Source organism: Tyto alba, unplaced genomic scaffold (genome assembly GCF_018691265.1).
Source record: "Tyto alba isolate M040663 unplaced genomic scaffold, T.alba_DEE_v4.0 Super-Scaffold_27, whole genome shotgun sequence".
NCBI lineage: Eukaryota > Metazoa > Chordata > Aves > Strigiformes > Tytonidae > Tyto > Tyto alba.
This window is the reverse complement of record NW_024881301.1, coordinates 10,302,944-10,324,305: the sequence shown is the minus strand read 5'-3', so window position 1 is coordinate 10,324,305 and position 21,362 is coordinate 10,302,944. Positions and strand designations below refer to the sequence as shown.

At 36.5% G+C, this 21,362-nt stretch overlaps 1 protein-coding gene across 5 annotated transcripts in view; it reads left to right on the top strand.

The window, feature by feature from the left end:
- Positions 1–21,362, top strand: part of DLGAP1 (DLG associated protein 1) — a 416,456-nt gene that overhangs the window by 273,265 nt on the left and 121,829 nt on the right. For all 5 annotated transcript variants that reach the window (XM_032987689.2, XM_032987687.2, XM_032987686.2 and 2 more), the window contains one exon: positions 13,556–13,770. In XM_032987689.2, the coding sequence (XP_032843580.1) occupies positions 13,556–13,770 (215 nt within the window). The remainder of the gene's footprint in view (positions 1–13,555; positions 13,771–21,362) is intronic.

Sequence of the window (21,362 nt, the reverse complement as noted above, 5' to 3'; positions counted from 1 at the left end):
CTGTAACGAGTTTTCTCATATGGGTGCTTTAATGAGACAGTCAGCTTCCACATTCTGTTGTTTAAAGTCAGTGCGCAGAGAAAGCGTAGGACTGAGGCATCCGCATTTAAAAATTGATCTTAAAAGGTTTTATTGAATGGCACGCAAAATAATTGTGAATGCCAGCCTCTGGGATTCTAAGTTTTCAATGCAAAGAAATTGATCCGTGTATTTTCTATTAATTGTTAGTAGAGTGGTGTGGGGGGAGAGGGGACAATATGAATGCTCAGTGTGTGTTTACAGCTGTGCGTATGGACTGGGGAGGGAGAGGGGTTTCAAAATAGCCTCAGGTTGCTATCTTGTGAGGGGGTTTTTTGTATTAAGTCTCTTTTGTCTGAATTCTGTGAGTGAGAAGAAATCATAACTTTAGTCTTGGTTGTTGTAGTTACTTTGGACACTGAGATTTCTTTTGTTGATGTTTTTGTTTACTCCTTCAATCTTCCTCTGAGGTTTAGATAAAGTAGCTGACACTTCAGTATGTGACCAGATGGTTAGAAAAGACTGAAAAACTGTGCCAGCATCAGCTTTAAATGAACACCTCCATAGGGACTTTTAGATAATGTTTAACTGACAGGAATAGACTCTTGAAGTGGAATTAGAGGACATTATCTGTGTCTGTATGAAAATATGTCCAACAATTGTCAAGGGCAGGAATTAGAATAACTAAATTCTCACTTAGAATAGCTAAATTCTCACTGTGTTTCCCATCTTCACTGGTAGTTTTATTTTGGTTTTCAGTTATTTTTGTTTCATTTTTTCTAATTGTATGCTTGTTTGTAAAAGCCAGAGAAATATAACTGGTTTGAAATTGTTTTATAAAAAAAAGGAAAATCTTAACCAGGCTTCAATTAACATTGGAAATAATATTCAAACAGATTAGGGTAGATTTGAGGAAGCAGGTCAGGATTATTCTTCTCTCTTGGCAACTTGAAAGGATGACAAATGGATATAAGTATTAAAAAGTCAGTCTATTTTGAATGCATTCCATTGCCTTTCTTTTCACTACTTCACTTATCTTTTTACACTACAAGCCCTCTGGGGCTTGGACTTTGTTGCCTTTTGTGTTTCCACAGTGCCCAGCACATTGGAGCACAAAACCTAATTGAGACCTTTTGACTCTCCTGTGATATAAATATATATATACAGCAGCAGAGTATTACTCTGTTGGTGGGCTGCAGAGGTATTCTGTATATCTGTTATTTCCTAGTGACCTTCTCATCATTGGACCAAAAGGCTGGTGTCCTGTGTAAGAAAAATTAGAAATGCAATAAATGAGATGAAAGCTGAAAATTCATGACAATACTGAACAACTTTGATAATTTAGCTTCATTACTATGATGTTTCTTTGTTTCCTTATTTAACTCATTAAATGTTAAATAGAAACTTTTATCAGCTCACATGTAATTTAAGCTATTGTTTATGGTCCAGGATGAAACTCTCTAATCCTTGAAAGAGGCAACTATTTTGTTCATGCAAACTATTTTTGTGACAGCATCTGAATTCAATGAAGGAGTGACTTCTTTTTAACTTAAGGTACTTAGGATAATTTTCTTTATCTTCGTATATCTGAATATACCAGAGATCACAGATGACATTGTCTTCACATTTGCTTGTAAGGGCTTTTATCACAAAAGTGTCTGGATGAATTATCAGTGTAAAGACATGGAAATAACAAACAATTATCTCACTTGGTGTGATATTTTCCACATAACCGTTCTGTGGAAGAAGTTGGCAGTAGCTCGTGTTACAGATGGGCTTATTTCTCATAATTTGGAATTTGGATCAAGTGCAGAGTCCTCCTGCATTGCACAGTTTTTCTTTACCCCATCAGGGTCCGCTTCAAGCCCACGTGCCAAGCAGCAGTGTCTGTTGTTGGAGGTCTAGGCAAGGCTTGATTCAACACTGCATCTTCAGAAAGAGATATTAGCTCCCAGACTAGTCTAAAGGCTGTCAAGCAAACCTTTTCCTCTCACCTCCATTTTGGGAATGAAATTGTATTTTTCTATTCTCTATTTCTCCTTTCAAGAATGAGGAGCTGGATAGTAGAAAGATCAGGTCCTTTTTTTGAGCTGCTTCTTACTTCAGAAAAGTGGTTTCATTTGGTCCAGGTTTACAATTGGACTAATTTGAAGGAAGGTGAGAAGGAACTGTTCGTGTTTTCTCAAAATTCTTCTTCAAAATGAGAGAATAATTGATAAAGCAGTGGACAGCCTCTAGTTCTCTGGTAGCTTCTCCTCTGGAAAAATTAAAATTAAGCAAAACTATCGAAGACTTAAATCTAAGCAGCAGTCTTTTTCTGCAAACAACAGGGTCTAAATACATGGGTAGATATTTTTGACACTCTTGTTTTCTATGAATTCATGATTGCTAAAGCTAATAGAGTATCAAATACACTGCAGAGTTTGTTTCTGATTATAGTTTTGCCATTCAGTGTTCGTTGTAATTACTATTCCCATTGTCCTTAGTCCATTCGTTAAGAGATGAAGAAAAAGACAAAGGATGACATTTTTCATATTATTCCTCTTTTCTTCTTATGTGGGTCAGTCATATGTTTTCTTTTAATCCCATTTGATGAGACTGAAATCAATTGTGTCAGATCATTGGGGCTGAGGATGGAAATTTACTTCTGAAAAATGAAATGCAGTAGGAGGAGACAGTGCAGTCATCCAAGTTCCACATTTGCATCACTTGTCCTTTGGTGGGAGATTGTGAGAAATACTATAAAAAAAATATAAACCAAGTTTCTGGGTGTAATAAGCATTTTCTGGTTGGGAAGGGCTCTGGTTCATACTGTACTCAGTTTACTGTCTGGAGGTTGCCTGTAATGTGAATTATTATATAACATGTAGTGTTTAAAAACTCATAGTTAAAGAAGTGACTTGTTTTCCAGTCTCAGGACAAGGCACTTGCACAGTTTCTTAGGAGATACTGCTCAATCCCAACCTCTTTCAGTTGCCTGTGTCCATGGATGGCCAAATAGAAGGCAACACCCTAGGTCAGGGTGCTAATAAGGACCAATATTTGTCATACAATTTGTTAATATGGTATGTTAAATTACAAAGTTATCCTTATGGCACATCAATTTATGTTAGATCTGTTATACTGGGCTTATCTGTGCAAGTCTATCTACATTTCCAGCTAATCTCTACTTTTTCCTCATTTGTGGTGTTAGCCTTTGTCACAACTACCATATTCAAATTAATATTTCAGTATATCCTTGTGTACGTACATAAGTTGTATTTTAATATCCATAGGCCTGTTTCACTGACTCCAGATGAGGCGTCAAAGATGATCAGGGGGATGGAGCACCTTCCCTATTGGGACAGGCTGAGAGAGTTGGGGGTGTTCAGCCTGGAGAAGGCTCCAGGGAGACCTGATTGCAGCCTTCCAGTGCTTAAAGGGGGCCTACAGGAAAGATGAGGAGGGACTCTTTATCAGGGAATATAGTGATAGGATGAGGGGTAATTGTTTAAACTGAAAGAAGGCAGATTTAGATTGGTCATAAGGAAGAAATTCTTCCCTGTGTGGCTGGTGAGACAATGGAACAGGTTGCCCAGAGATGCATGGGGCTTTGAGCAACTTGGTCTAGTGGACGGTGTCCCTGCCCATGGCAGGGGGATTGGAACTAGATGATCTTTAAAGGTACCTTCTGACCCAAACCATTCTATGATTCTATCTTCCATTTTTCATATATCTGAAGAGCTGCATTTTTTTTCTTATTCCATTATAAATTGAAAATTAATAAGTGTATATTATTTCCCCTTCAATTTTCCACTCAGAACTACAAAGTATATGAGACATAAGTTTCAGATTTTTTTACTGAGCTCATTTGAAACATACTTCTCAGTAAAGCTAGTGAAACAATTTGAACAACTGTAAAATAAAATGTCAAATGTTATAATGTATTCTAAGCCAATTTTCAGGTAATGGAATAATCATGAAAATGTTTGGGAATTCTTAAATGTTCATGAATTTTAAAATAAACTATTATTTAATAACTTTAAAACTGAAAAAATATAATTCACAGAATGCTAATTTCAGTTTTTAAATTGTGTGATAGGCAACATGAATAATGAATAAAGTTACAGAATTTGGGGGCACTTGGAAAATATAAATAAAGCACAGAATAGCTTATTTACAAAAAAAATAATAACAAATAATTCCATTGAGCCTACCTCTTTGTTATTTAGCATACCTGCAAACCTACCCAAGATATCTTTGATATATTAAGAGAAATATGTAGGAGAGTATTTCAGTACATCTGTCCTCCTCATCTTTGCAGTCCTTCAGTTTACCTTAAAAAAAAAATTGTCAGCTGGGTTGGTGGGAAAGATCTTGCCACATATTTCACTTTAACAACTGCTGTGTTCTCATTCATTTAATTAAAACCTAGACTGACCTTTGGTGTCTGAGTAATGCAGTAACAGGGGGTCACTTAAGTACTAAGGGAGCTGTTCTACAGCAATATCAGCACTTCATATTTAGCTGCAATATTATCTGCCCATGTTCCTTGGCTAATAATTTTTTATCCTTTATTTTTATCACCATTCTATAATTTCTTATTATTGAATATGCTGGCAATTATACTATTTTTTCTGGATTAACTTGAATTACTGTTGGTTCAGTCTGTTAACATCCCTACGTTCTAATAGCATGTCGCTTAATAAGTGTAATTCTGGCAGCTGGATCCCTGTTCTATGTTGCTAGCATACCGTATATGCAATTTAGCAACATACTTGCATGACACTACAGTACATATACTGTTATGTCAGAAGTGTTCATGAAAATTATGGCTGCACATAATAGCTGGCATTTAGTATCTATTTTAATTCCTTCATGGATAAGATTTGACTCAGTCCTGGATCTGGCTCCTTTTTTTAGCCTTAAATATCTGGAGTGTTCTAATCTTATTATTTTCAGTAATTTCACTGTAATATTAAAAAAAAAAAAAATCTTCAAGACAAATCAAGTCCAGAAAAGAGGATCAATTCAATCTTCATATCTGTTTGAAATCCTTAACTTTTATTGTGGAGGCATGCAAGGTAAGTGGGGAAAAAACTCTGAGCAGCGCTGTTTCCTCAGTCACTGCAAAGTAATAAGGAATATTTCCCCTATATCCAGTATATTTTTGTTGCTGTTTCTGTAATAGAATTTGTAGTACAAACCTTGAGTAGTGAAATACTACAGTGCCAGAAGAGTGGTTTAAGCTGGGGACAGCTGGCCACAGTTTCTGATCTGCCTTACAAAAGCTCTTGTGCTGTGCTTGTTGCACAGCTGAGATTCTGTCACTTGTGAATTAAGCAACAAGAACATGAACCTGTTGTATATTGTTTGTCCTTTTATCCTCTTAACCTGAGCTTCTACAATGGACTGTCTTGTTTGGACTTCTGATAGCTACGTATTCCTCTCACCAGAGGCTAAGCAATGTGCCATGCAGTTGGATAAGGCAATGTGACAGTTCTGAAGGTCCAGGGCTTCCAAAGATGGTCTTTGATGTTTCTCTAAGAGTCTTTTATGCAAATAAGTTTGTGTCTAATTTTGCTTTACTGACATAACCTCAGCCTGCTAAGCAGATTGTTAGGAGATCTTTGAGATCTCCTGGTCTCTAGCAATTCATCTCCCAGCAAATAAGAGTCAAAACCATGACCTTGATTTGATATCCAGTGGGACACTACTGTAGAGGAGAGGTGACAGTTTGGAGTCACTGAGAAGGCACACTGTAATGTTCTGAAACCGGGAAAGTTTCCTTAGAATGGAATGAAAGCTTCTTATGCAGGTATATTTATTTGCTGTAATCCAAAAGAGAGCACTGTGGAAGTGCCAATGAAATCTGTCCATTGTACACTAAAATGTGACAGAAGCTAATAGCCAGCTGGAGATGGTAGCTTAACTGCATTACTTACAGCTGCTGCCTGCAAGAGCACAACATGAGCAAAGCACCAGAGATTATCCAGTTATAGTCAGCCAACAGAAACAGCATAAGAGCTGTTTCTCAAAATGCTCTCCCCACCACATCTGTGTTTTTCCAAGGATACAGATTCAGCTACATGTTCTCCATCCACAAGGCAGTTTCCTGATGGCTGCTTGACAGTGGGCTTGTGGTCATGTGTAAAAGTAAAATGACATCTCATTTAACAGTATTGGCATTTGATGACAACTAGTCACTGCATACAGGTACTGAAGTGATTAGGGAGTGAACTGAATCATCACAAAAGAATGTATCTAAAAGTGAAAGAACTTTTCTCTATACTACTCATTGAAAGTGTCCTTTCAGGGGTTGGTATTCCTGTTAACAGTCATCCTGTCATCCTTGCTTGGGCAAGGAGCCATCTCTCATTATAGCCAACTGCAGTGAAAGCTTCAAGGATATTGAGAAAGATGAGAATGAATGTCTGACCTCTGCCACAGAGAGAATATCATCCATGAGTATCACTGAAGCAGTTTTAGTTTGAGGTCCTGGCCAAGAGTCCTGGTATATGACCTTCAATTCTGTTTCCTTCAGCTAATAGATGTGGTAGCTGTTGATTGTCTTTCTTTCTACAGAACATGTTTGGGGGTAGCAAACTTGCAAGGCCCTTGGCTGAAATCATTATATCCACATGGCCCTCTTCCTGGTTGGTTGGATCTTTATGCATAAAGCAAGAGGAGGAAATTTATCTGGAATCAAGATGTGATTGTTCTGTGTAGGAGACACACATTCCTCTTCATAAAACAGAATATGAATCAGATTGACAAGCTAGTGGTCAAGGCACCTTCTGATGAATGAAAATTATAAACTGTAGCAGTACTTGAAGAATTTTGTCTATTGACTTACTCTATGAGGATTCATACTGTTTTAGAAGACTTTCCAAACTTGTATTATGTGAAGGAAATTGTAATTCTTCACACTGTTCAGGTTTGATGCAAGGTGCAGACACTCAGGATGGAGGAAGTAATGTTCTATCTCGGATGAGGTCCTTGTATTGACTGATAACCCTTTTCATGTAAAAACATACAGAGATAAGCCAGCTAAATTTAATGAATTTATATCAGAACCTGATTGCTGAAATAGTACAAGCTAAAACAACTGTTGCTGCAGATACTGAGTGAATAAGTTTGTCCTAAATAGAAGCAACCTTCCTACTGCCTTTCTGAAAACTCATGAGGCTTATTAAACATATATTGTTCTTCCAGCTTTCTAAAGCTTCCTTTTTTTGTGTACTTCAATGATTCTTAGCATATGCACATTGATAGAATGAAATGCTAGTCATCTTTATTGGTCTGATTAATTCAATATTCATGAGTGCTAGGAATAGGCTTAGTAAGTGGAAGATGGCAATTGAAACTTCCTTAACAGCACGTAGAAGAGGCATAATAACAGCTAAGAAAACCAAATTGCATGGGTTTGAAAATCTGCACTGAGCAGTCATTAAGCATTGTTCTTCAGTTGTGTGATTTCATTTCATTAAGTATTTGCATACTAATAGAAAGCTAAAGTTACAAGTCTACTGCTGTGAGCGATGGTTAGCCACTCCTTCCAGTCCTTGTGTTTACTTCTGTAGTCATCCACATTGCTTTGGCAAAGCACAGGGAGAAGCTTTAATGATTTCAGCTGCAATAAACCAAATCAAACTAGAGATCAATAATGAACTTAATTTGCTATAGAGACAGTCTGTTTGCTATTTCATCCAGTAAGGTAAGTTAATAACAATTTTGGGCAAAAAAAGAAGGAAATTAGATATTCTAATTGTATTGTTTAGAAATGGAATAAAAATGTTTTCTTTACCTTTGTCCTTATTTGCTGGGTTCATTTCGCATATCACTGTGTGTGAGCTTTTGAAATGAATGTTTGAAAACTGGGGGGACAGTATACCTGTTTGCTTAGTTTCTTTATTTGGGGATCCAGACTACCTATTAGAAAAATCCAGTTTCTTTATATCAAAAAATACATTAAAGAAATTTACCAGTCGGTCCAGCCTGGCTCACAACAATGTGTGAACACTCCCAGAGCAACATAAATTTAGCTAAAGATCAGGACAGGTAATCTACACACTAAATTAAGCTGAATCCATGTAAGATGTTGGCTTTTAGCAGTATGTTATCTGTATAGTCTGTTCTGTTTACCTGCCATTTAATCAGAAGAAAGAAACTATAGTCAGGTTCAGCTTTCATACTTGTAACAAACATTTTATGTCTAGATGTATGCAGAAGTCTTACATTTCAGTAAGTTGCCTGGCTCAGAGGCCTTTGCTGAATATTTTCTGTGTATTTTCAACTAATAATGGCGTTCTGTTTCACTGAGCTTTTTGTGTAAGTGCACACTTGATTTTTAGGTTTGTAAAGAAAGAATTGTACATGATCTTAAAGATCATTTGCAGATTGAAATGTTTCCAGGATCTCTATTACTTCAGTAGTGTGAATAATAATAGTTCTATTTTAATAAAAACAAAGATGTTCATTGTTAGATCTGAATTTAACTCTTCCCCCTTTTTCATGAGAGAAAAAACAATCATGCAAGTAGTGTTCCTGCTTGATATTCTGATACTGAAAAAATGGTATTGCAAAGGTAATTGGATAATCTGATTTTCTTAAAAGAATGAAACAGCTTTATTTCAGGTATGTCAATCTTAATGCCATTAATCCTCTAAAACAGCAGATACTGTGCATATGAACTTGCATGCATTGTAGCACGTGGCCTTGCAAGATGTAATATTGGCCATTCAGACAAAGTAAGAGCCTGTGGGAAAATTTGTGCAGACTTCCTGACTGACAAAAAAAAAAAAAAAAAAAAAAAAAAGAGCTGGATGTTCACATAGACACTTTTCCCAGCAATTTTCCAGGTCAACAGGAGGAAACACACTATGGAATGTTCAGTACCGTATATATAGAAACAGAATGCATGAAATAATGTGATCAATTTTATTTTCACAGTTTGTAGTTTTGAGAGGGCTTTATGTTTTACTTTTTTCCCATGATATGAATCATTTCACTGTGACACTAAATTGTGTTGTCTGCTATGAGCTATTATAGCCTTTTCTTTTAGGCACCAAAGAAAGCACTCTGAAAAGCAGGTCACTTCTTTTACTAGGTATTGCTTGACATATTTGACTGTAGGCACAGAAGTATTAAAATGTTGACTTTTTTTTATCTGTCTGGATTTTCTAAACAGTGAAACAGGTACAATGAAAGGAAATGCTGAACTTTAAGGGTTGTTTGTCCTACTCAAGTAATACACAGACATTCCTCTAAGATCCTTTGATAAAAAGTATTACAACTGTTAATAGCCAAAGCAAAAATCTACTCCTAAAGCGTTTCTTTACCCTTCAAGTGCTCTCTACCAGTTACACTGTTTTCTCCTACTTCAACTTCTGAAATCAGGGTTTCCAACTCTAGTGAAACTAAAATAACATAAAGGGGAACTGGACTCAATTTTTTTTCCCTAATATTCTCTTAAATACTGAAACCTTACCGAAGAGAAAAAAGAAAATAAGAATAAAGAAAAAAGAAAAAAAGAGAAAGATACTCAGCCTTAAATATCTTCAAGAAAACCAGGAAAACTGTTTAACTAAAATAGCTTTTTAATCAAAAATAGCTTTTTAATCAAATATCCATTACATTCTTCTACCTGCAGCTTTGTTTAGGCAGGCAAGATAGTTTGTACAAACACTGACTTCCTCAATGTGTTAACTGAAATTAGAATCATATCTGGGTTGATATTTTAGGTTGTTCTCTATATCCAGATGTTTTTCCTAACCATAGCCATTCTTTTCTCTTTGGCACATACAGAGTTTACCCTTAAATCCATAATATGGTAATGGGAATTGGGCTGCATTTGTATCATTTCCTTTGGTTTTGCACATGCAGTTCACTTCCAGTACACAAACCAGCCAGCGGGTTTCTGTCACTCCCTGAGACTGGCTTTGCCCCTGGTCTCTGTGTGAACAGCTCAGCTTTCTTTTTCTGCAACTAGAGTACTTCACGGGTGGAAGAGCTGCTAAAAGGGTTGCATGCTGGTTTTCAGTGGTTGCTCGCTTCACTGAGAGCAGAGCTCAAACTGGAAACTTCCACCCGACACATCATACAAGTTGTGGGGCTAGAGCAATGCATTCACAGTTCATCACAGTACACAGTGTTTGCTTCTGTAAATGGGAAGCTTTGTGTGTAAATTAATTGCAAACAGCTTTCAAGACTTGGCCTAACATATCTAAATCATTTTGAGAAGCTTTGGGATAAGAGGTATTATACTTACATATGGGGTTATTGATAACAGAACTCAAGAATTTCAGTGTTATGATGCCAACAACTATGTATCATCACTTGTATTGCAACTATAAACTACAGCATTAAATTTAACAGTATATCTATTATTTCATAAAACTACAAGTGTTCAGCTTGCCTGAATTATGGGTGCTGTATGAGCATTGTAACTTTAACTCCTCTGACTTTTTCTCAGTTAAAGACACCAACCTTAACATTATAATAACATATTTTATTTAGTGCATTAAAGATTAATTCACTAATTTATTTTAATGAGAAAAAGCACAGGTCTTTATCTAAAGCATAATGAATAAAATATTAAACAGAATAAAGTGTATGTCCTTTTAGAATTCACAGATTCTCTACATACTCTGACTTAGGTATCTCATATCTGCATGAAAACTGATTGGAAAAACACTATTACAGGTTTTAAATTTCTGACTGAAATCTGAGCATGTCAACAGAATGCCAGCAGAACTTGATTTTATTAAATCTGTATTAACTTCTTTTTTGTACATAAGTGATTTAAAAAGTCAAGATTTTGCAGCTGACAAGCAGGAGCTGTAGGTTCCAATGTGTATGTGAGGGGTGGTATGAATATAGATTGTACTTTGCTGTTTGGTGATATTATAGGCCTAGAACCAATGCAGGAATAAGACCTGAAACAAATATTATCCTCTGTCTGTCATAAATGGTTGGAGGAGGAGTGTAAAATGCTCTGTACTCTTGTATATCAAAAATCAGAATCAAAATCACTACCAAGAATAACCTTCATTTGCACTTTTCAAATGTATACACACCAGGAAAGCATCAACTTTCCAGATTTGGGGTCTAGGCATAAACTTAGAAGCCACAAAATTGAAACATTGTTATTTCCATTTTTTTATTTTATTTTATGTGGAAACATATCAGAGTCATATATTCAATCCTGTTCCTCCAGTGGGTTCTCTTAGTACTCTCAGTCTGTAATACTCCAGATCTTAGTTATAGTCTTACCCTTTTCTAGAAGAATATTTTAAGTGGTTTTAAGTGTATTTATTGAATTACTTCCTATAGATGCACAATTCTGCATGGCCTTGTTCGATAAGAAAACTGGACATTGAAATATATTCCCGCCTTAAGGAACTCGTATTCTTGAAGCTCAGACAAATATCAGAGTATAAAAAGAAAAAAAAAAAAAAAAAAAATCAACAAACTTTATGTGCTGCTGGAAGAGAAGAATTGAAATGTTTCACCGAAGTAGTTACCAGAGTCATTAACTAGAGGATATTTAAAGAAAACATGGAAATTTATTTTTTAAAGGCACAAGGAAAGAATTGGTTAAATAAAACATGGAGCAGCTGAGAAGGAAGTCAGCCCTGAGAAGGAAGACTGAGTCATAAAAAGAAATGTTGATAAAGGTACAAACCAGAGTACGCTTCCAGGGTTAAATCTTGAGTCCTCTGAGTAAAATATCAAAGCTCCCAGCGAGTTTATCAAGGCCAGACTTGACCGAGAGAGATCTGGGAATAAAGAGAGAGCTTAGATTGAGCACGAAAGAAAGGACTTGCTTGAGCCTGGAAGTTGGAGGAAGGACTTAAATTGTGATGTCAGTAGCATGAAAAGAAGAGTCAATGAAGGAAGAAAGTTGGCAAGGTCTTGGGTTTGAAATCAGAATGAAGCAAACAATGGCATGGCTTATGAATAGTTTGGTTAATTAATTATAATTAGTTATATAATAATTAGTTATTAGTTTCTAGTATGAATGCTTAGGACCATTAAATATCGCTTTTAATTTGTGTAGCACAGGGGGTTTTGGATTGCAGTTTATAGCACCACCGATTGATAAAATGCCATAAAAATTTGATCTACATTGACAGTAACATTTGAAAGGCCTTACAGCCTCTGATTTTAGGCTTATGTTTGCAGTGGGAGCCAACAGCTAAGCTGTTGGTAAACAGTCCAGTGATTCAGTTTTGGTTGTCTAAACAAGCTGGCATGTAAATGCTCTGGCTAAAGTTTGGGAAGCAACATATACACAAGATAGTCAGCAGAAGTTAAATGTTGTTGAAGAACAAACTTTCCATAGGAAAGAGACACTCCATGCTTATCCTGGTAGATCCTAGTATTCATGAGCTGCAGGACAAATTTTAGCAACCAAATTTGAGACCCCTTGTTTAATATAGCTTGTAAGGGTTTCTGAGCATAGTAGCTATTGCTTGCTTTATAGAGTTGATTCACTAAGAATAATCAGAAAAGTAGCAAACTAAAAATTCACAACTACTTTTATTTAAATCTAACACAAAATATGTTTAACTAAAAAGCCCTTTCGCAATTTTACATTTACTATAAAAATGGGGTTTCTGCAAAATAGCCTCAGGACAACTCCTTCAAGGACCCTGCTCTACTGAATGTTTTTTCTGCTGTTACAGGAAAGAGAAGGGTTTACAATGGTCAGAAGCCCCAAGATCAGAGGAAGGGAGAGGGTGGGTGGGCAAGAGCACTGTGCTCTTGGACTGACCTCTATTATGTCACAAAAGCTTGTGAATGCACATTCCCAGTGTTCCAGATTCCCAGTGCAAAGAACGGACAGCACTTACTTCAGATCAAGAGAAATAATGCACATCAATAAGAAGAATTAAAAGAAGGGAATAAAGAGTTGTATGACTCAGACACTCAAACTAACATAATTCAAAAGGAGGATTCCTGCAAGTTGGCAGGTGTTCAGTTGCACTAATTATACTATAGAATCAATAGTAGTATTTCGCACTTGCAAACCCACTTTTGTGATGATTAGTACATAGCTCCACTAGTTTGAAATGTATCTTGAACTAAAATCATTCTCACGAGTGTAGCTATGCACACTCTGTCTGAAAAGATTGTGATATAGGAATTCATATTTTGTCTTTTATGCCTCCCCAAAGTTGTTCAATAGGTTGACCTGAACCAAAAATACCCTGATCTGGTTTGTAAATGCTTTGAATTAAAACCACCAAAAAAAAAACAGATTTATTCAGCCCAGTATTAGGCCTAACTGAAGCTCCTAAGTCAACATGTTTGCTAGAAACTCCCCAGATAAGTAGTGGAAAATAACAAATTCCAGAGGTGCTTGTGACTGTGCAGGGGGAGAAGTGCACTGGGTGGCAAACAGCAACCCATCGTCAAATGGGATTGAGGATGGGCCCTTGCCCGTGAGAGTTTTTGCTATGGCTCTGTTGTGTGGTTTAGCATGGTCTGATCTTGCTGTGCAATTACATCAGGAAGGAACCTACTAATAAGAAAATTGTGTTTATCACTTCAGGTTCCGCAAGATGAATGGACTGGATACACTCCACGAGGGAAAGATGATGAGATTCCCTGCCGACGAATGCGTAGTGGCAGTTACATCAAAGCCATGGGGGATGATGACAGTGGAGACTCAGACACAAGTCCGAAGCCATCTCCAAAGATTGCTGCGCGTAGAGAGAGCTATCTCAAGGCCACCCAGCCATCCCTTACAGAGCTCACCACCCTCAAGTAAGCCTGTCTTTACTACATCATATAGAGCTTTCCATTAAAACATACAGTTTCTGTTCATATTTGTTTCTACTCTTTACTTCTAGGTACCAGTTAAGGAAAGTATATAAACAAGTGCGCTTGGTCATGCTTATTTTTGGTTGTTTATTTCTGAACAAGAGTAGATTTGGGAATGTACTTCAATATTATTCTGAAAAGGGACTCTACTACCTGTGCTTTGAATTTGCAAAGTATTTCAACCTGTCAGTGTTAAGTGACTATTCAGGTATGTACAACAGGCCTATTCTTTAAGTACTTTGCTGAATTATAGTTTTGGCCTGTGAAAGCTTTGCGTAATTGTGTATTTATATATACTCAACATGTGAAATTAGCCCTAAGCTGGTCTTTGCAACCCATCAGAGAGAACTTGACATTTAATTAAAAAGAACAATGACTGACTGCAAATAGACAAATTCATGGTTTTCACTCTTTAGTTCACTCAGAATTCTACTGTATTTTGTGGAGAAATATAACCAAAACTGAAATTTTTGTAATTGTTTATGAAAGATTTAGTCAAGAGGAATGATGAATTTATGGTTTTTTAATGTCCCTTTGTGTTTTTCTTTTATTTGGGCTTTTTTAAAGAGTTAACACATTCTCATGAAAATTACATAAATGGACAGGTTTGGTATTAGTGTTTTATTGTGAATTATTTTAAAATGGAGAAGTCGCCTAAAGCAAGAAAATAAACTATATCTATAAAAGAAAATAGGGTGGACTTAAATCAATAATTGTTTCTGTCTGTTTTCTGCAAAATTCATAGCTATAATAGTGAATCATAGTTCACTGAACCAAAAATAACCTAATTTTAGTATAACTTGCCTCAGGCTGTAGCTTTAAGATGGAAAAAAAAAAAAAAAAGAGCTGTATCTCTTCTAGTATCCGTGATTAGTGACAGAATACTCCTTTTGCATTCCCTCATTAATTTCCTCTCCTTCCTTGTCTTCCTCTACCCCATTTTTTTCCCAGACACCTTATCTGAGAAATAGATTTTAGAGAAAAGCATTTGATCCTTGTTAAGAATGTCATGCTCTTGACATCAGTGATGAATAGACCAGAAAAAAAAAAAGCATGCTTATTGCAGCTCCCCATAGCAGCCTGCCTGACTTTGTCTCAGGGGAAGCCAGGAATTGCTTCTGCTTTGTCTTTCCATTAGTGTCCAAAGGAGAAAGCAGTCTCATTTTCTGCAGGGATTTTCATAAACTAGCTGGCATTTGCTCAAGGGATCCAGTGTTTCCTCTCATCATCCAGCAGACTTTACCACATCCTTTCCTGAGCCAAAAGTTCTCCTCTGAGATCAGTTATTGCAACCTCTGCAAGGTGAACATAAATGTTACGTACTACCACAACCTCCATAAAGTCATGCTTTATGCATAGACACACTATTGGGCATGGAGCGTATTCTTTTTGAGACTTTAGAAACATGTGTTCCATAGTTCCATAATACATATTTGAAGTACAATGCATCACAGTGAGTGTATTTGCTCTTGGTCATTTCTGTTCTCTGTAGATAGGAGATTTGCAAGAGAATACAGAATTATTTAAAATAAAAAGTCCTGCATGTCACTGTTCACCCACAGAGGATGTTAGATCAGAGGGGCTAGGCAGTAGAAGCTTTTGGGTTTAGCTTTGAAGTCACTGTAATTCAGCAAAGTGCTTATACAAATACTTAATTTCACATATGTCTTTTAATCCTTTCCTATTTGGTAAGCTTTTAGGAATATGCTTATTTTAAACTGCACTCTGTAAAAGTCATGTAAGTTTAGGAGCTATGCAGAAGTAGGATGTAAATCACAGAGTAGAAGAAGGAAGGGTAAAAAGGTAAATGGTAGTAAAATAAAAAAGAGGACAAAATATGAAATAACTTTTCTTTTTCAGTAACTTTTCAGCATAAATTAAGCTGAAGTAGAATTATTTCTTTTAATCTATGATGATACTTTATAGAAATATCTCTTCCTGGGAAACCTTTCCACTTTCAGAGACAAATTGTATAATACGTAATTATGCATTGCTTTTATTCCTTTCTGCTGAACATGATAATTGGGGGTGGTTTTTGTGAGACCTAGCCAAATGCTTGCTCTGGGAATTGAAGTCTTCTGTTAAGCTAGGTCTTTTTTGCAGACTGCTTCATACTTTCTTAGTAGCATGACTTGACCTTGACCATGACATTGCTCGTTCATCTCCGTGCTACCCTGATTACTCTCAGAGTTGTGATAGAGTTTGGCTGGCATGTCGGCCAGAGACTAAATTAGGGCCCCTAACTCACTGAATATAGGTCATCAAGCAATTGTGTAATGCATGATAACAAGTTATTTCCTTGGCTTACTATTGACTTTATTTCAATTTGCACCTGAATAAGAGCTTTATGGAAATGAGCCAAAAGCCACTCTAGTCAGCAGGCAGCCTTTTACTGACACTAGTGGGCTTTCTAGCTGACCTTGCAAGACATTATTAACACCTTAAAGCTGAGTGGTATTTCAGTCCTTTAATTATGTTTTTTCTGTCAGTGAAGAACAAAGCACCTTCTGAAAGCGACGTTTCTACAGTGGTAATTGTCAGAGATCTTCTGCACTTCTTTCTGCTAGTCTCTTTCTCTGTTTTCTGTATGCAGTCTCTAGTTGGCTTCACTTTAATCTTTGTCAAAGCAAACAACTTAAAAACATGTTCCCTTTTGCTTTCACTGTTGTTTTTGAAGGGATTTTTCATCTTGTGGGACTTTTCCTCTCTGAGTTAAGTCTAATATTGGTCACACAACCCACGCTGTTCCTCCCACCTACCTACCTACCATTGCTCATGTGCCTACTCTTCTAAGAAAGGGTTTTCATTATTACCAATGTTTCTTTTTATATAAGGAATAACTTTTGAACAGCACAACTGTGTCATATCTCCTTTACGTAATACAAGTTTATTTTCCTGGTTTTGCTGAGGTTTTTTTTCTTGCTATACCTTACAATCTCCCTCCTACAGTATTCCTCCCATGCCATGGTTTCCATGTGGTTACAGCACATGTGTCAAATGCTGTGGTACCATTCTGAATAAAGCACAGCTTGCTGTGATCTTGAAACGCACACCTCCGCTGCTGCACTCTTATTATCCTACCAGCAAGCAGTTTCTTCGCTCTGTCTTTCCTGGCAGTATTCTCTTGGTGTTTAATCTTTCACAGTCTAGATGAATTGATCCAGCTGAAAAAAAGTGACATTTTCTTGCCCATTCCTGAAAAGTGGCAAAAGTTTATCTCACACTTGTAAAAAGATAGAAAATGAACTGGTTAGCTAACTTCTAAAGAAGGTGCAGGCAACAGATAACTGACATTTCTATTACAGCTGCACTTGATTTAGGACATACTCCTTCACTATCTATATGTACCTTGGTTGTGTTTAGACTGGTTTTGGTTGGGAAAAAAGTGTGCAATTACATTGTCCACATGCCAACCTGTCACCTCAACCTCCCAGTACCTTTGAATCCATTCGCCAACTTTAACCAAGTTTGCTAGAGACACTGAAGTCTGAAAGATTTGAAGTTTACACCAAACTTTATGAAGATCTGTAGCTGGATAAGGCAGAGAAAGATCTGCAGCCATCCCTTACAATCTCTTGTAGGAGTATGGGCAAAGTAGCTAGTATATATCAAGGTATAACTTGATGGCAGCACTTTCCCAGCTTAAAAAAGACATATGGAAGGGACTGGAAAACTCTGTTGAGGACAAAAGGTCTAAGAGATGGATCTTGTTACCATAGTTTTTCTACTTCATTCTGTCCCTTTTCTCTTCTCCACTGCATGCACACTCACTGCTTAAAATATGGACTCAGATTCTGTTTCTTAACTCAATATTGCTGCTGATGATGATGTGGGGACTTGAGTCACTTGAGTCTTCTGCACTTCTTTTTTTATTTATTTTTTTCTAAAATATTACAGTACTTAATGGTAATCCATTTGTGGAGTTTTTACATAGATTTTTGGTTAGATACAGTTGCAGAATTGTTCCTTTGGACTCCTATTTCATCATACAAAGTTTTTACTGAGACAAGTTGTGCTCTCTGATCACCAGTGTATTGACTGTTTCAATGATCTTGATACTTTGGAGATGCATTTGTAGAAGAAGAAAAAACAGAAATTATTTTTTTATTAATAACTCTTAACTTTCAAGGTATTTTAGTAGACATATCATGTTTTTCCAGTCAGCTGTGACTTGGAGAAACATAATTATAAACACCACAAACGTTTTTTAATGGCCACCAAGTTACACCACCAACAATTAAAAGAATTTGTGAGCACATAAGCAGAAAGCATTAGACTTTTCTCCTTTTTATCCCATGGTAAAGAATTCACGTGTGTAACCTCCATCATAGCTGCATCTGTTCCTGTGATTTATTGCACAGATGAGTGATACTTCGAATAAACCAACCAATTCCTAAGTTTGAAGTTTATCAGAGACATTCTAAAAATATCTCAAAATAAGTGCATGTCATTTGCGTACACCCAGGCTTACATTTTTAATGTGCAAATACAAATAGCTAAGTACTTTCTACTTGTATGTTTATAGGAATCTGAAGATAAAATTGTTTTGAAAACCTCTGTGCCATTTTTCTTAATATCCTATAAAATCACAGTAAACAATCAAGCTCATTTAAAAGACAAAATTGGTAACAAACTTAACAATAGTGTAAAAGCAAGAAGAAAGAGGTAGATCTGATTTATACATCCTGATTTCCAACTTTTCATCAAATGTCTGAGAACTGATCAGGTCATTTCCTGAAGGACAAGCCTTCAACCTAGGGTCAACCTATATTACAAATCAAATCCTGACAGAGGATGAAGACCAATTCTGCTAGGATGACTTGCAAAAAAAATCCAACCACCTCACTGTTACATAGTATAAGATGTTTCAGATAGAAAATCCCCTGATCCTTGTAAAAATCAAAGAAATTATGATCAAAATAGTTTTATAATCTGCAAAGCTCCCAAATACTTTTGTCTGGTGGTAATTTGTGGTGATCAGGAGGAAGGTGATATGCACACATGGTCACATCCATATAGGCTGATGGGATGGTAAGGTGCATCATCTACACTGAGTAGATTAATGGTGAAATTGCATAATGTTTGTTTTCAAACATGATGCTAGGACTGATGTGAATGAAAGTATGAGCAAAGGTCCAAAAGCTTTTTACACTAAAGACACAGCAAAGTAAATGTCACATGGCAAGGATGTTGTTAAATGTTAGGTGCAAAGCTGGAGGTCATTATAGCTTTGATTTTCCTATTATGACACAACACATGCATTTGTTTACGTAGATATCTTTATGGCTTCTCAAACTGAAATATGCAGCTCTCAGAAATCTATGGAACAATATAAATTCTGGAGATGATTCTTCCACTTTCTCAGCTTTTCTGAAAAACTGCTCTTGGGAGGTGTCTGCACTGAGGGAAATGATAAGAGATATAAGGGTAATTGTAGCCCAACACACTAGCTAGGCTGTCCTGGCATTTGACCACACTGAAGCTGCTGTCCTTACACTGCATTTCACTGTACAACATAGCATACATCCTTAGGTATGAAAACCATCTTGGTCTTAGTAATGAGGTCCTATTTACTTTAAGGTGTTACCATATTGCTATAACATGCACCAAAATATGCCCAGAAAAACATATCATATAAACAAAAGCATACTAATTTTTTTTTTTTTTTAATGCAGGTGTTCTCATTCTGCTAAAATTAATGAAAATGTCCCATTAACTTCACTGCCCGAGATCACAGACAGGGGGAAGGGAGTGGGAAAATATAAGGGTGATGCAATACCTCATCTTCCTTATGGTGAACATTTTTAGACACATGTAGGGAAGCTTGCTAATTTTCTTTCTTATTGAGTGATTTCCAATTAGGGAACAATGACTTTCCTAATTAGTACAAAAGGAATATGTCTGCTTAATCTTTTATTAGTGGTTTACAGTATGTTTCCAGTACAGGTTTTTCATTGTTCTGTGTTGCAGTCTTTCATTTTCATCAAAACTTTTGCTAGTGAAAGAATTGTTTCCATTTCCCTTGAGGTGTGTTTTATTTGTTTGCTTGGAGGGTGAGTTTTTGGATTTCCCATGGAAGTGGCTGGAGCATCTCCATGAGCTTTGGACGTGCAGCCAAATGAATAGTATTCTGGAACTATTGTTCACCTAGGTAGTAACTTTCCCATCCCACAGTCACTGATGCATGATCTATTACTTAGCTTTTATTTATATTATTGCAATCCCTTCTCTCTTCTCTCTGAAAGCTAGGGAGAAGCTGTTGGACAGGTTTCTCACTTTTCAGGCTCATGTGTCAGGTATGAATGAGTTCAGTGAATAATTTAGAAGAAGAAAATTTGAAAGTCAAGACAATAAAAATATATTTATTTTGAGGTAGTATGTCGGGATACCTCTGGAGCCCATGGTTTTCTTATGGCAGATGACATATTTTGTGTACATGATATTTAAGGAGCAGAGGATATTGATTTATTGAAGGAACTTAGATCTTGGAGCTTTTAACAAACAGTTGCAACTTTCCACTGGTGGATATATAAAGCATGCTCAGTCAATTAATGCTTAATAGCACCGATGGGCATGTGGCAAATCTTGTGCCCCATGGCAGCTTCACTTCTGGGCTTTGTGTCCCCTCACACAAAGGTATATATGCCTTTACAGCACAGAAACAAACCTACTCATCCCGCTCATAAAACTTACCCTTGTGTCAGTCTACACCTAGCTCCATATTCCCTTATGTCCTGTTACATCAGTATTGTCACATTTGTATAAATAATGTTATTTCTTGTTTCTCTAAGATAAGAAGTCAGAATTTTGTTGTAATCTATGACCTATACTACAGTTGCTGCCTCACTTGTACTTTTACCTTTACTTGCTGAAACTTGAGGCAATGAAACAGTTATAATTAATTTACATAAAGAATAAGTGTCAGACAGAAAAAAAAAAAAAAAAAGCTTTGTTAGTCAAAGTGTGATCTTTTGGCAATATTGAAGCAGAGTTTTGGAAGTCCATAATTTGTTAAAGAAAAACTGCAACCTCATTTAGATGACTCTCTTACTTTCAGAAATTAAAATCCTTGTCCTCTATATAGTCACCTGGCTCAACTCTGCACAAGGTTTAGCTTTATAATAGACATAGCTCAAGATGAAAGTTAGGAATTCCAACTTTTTTGCTTCTCTTACTCATTTTAGAGCAAGTGACTTTGGTGAATTCAAGTCCATCTCATTGTCTGTCTTAAAAAGCAAGGTCTATCACTGTACTTTGTGGGTTAAATGGGAATTTCTAGGGCTTGCTTCAACATAATTATAATCCCTGAAGCAAAATGTGGTTTTCAGCCATGTCTTTCAGGGTGTAGTTTTTACACAGTCAACTTGCATGTTTGTGTGCAAAACTGATCTTGTTTATTTTTAGCCTTACTTCTGTCCACCTACTTAAAAGGCTGCCTCAGAAAGGAAGTTAATAATGTCCAGTGGGGACAGGAGAGGAAATACTGCCTAAGACTACAAGGACATACACAAGCTATATGTTAGGAAAATTTTCCT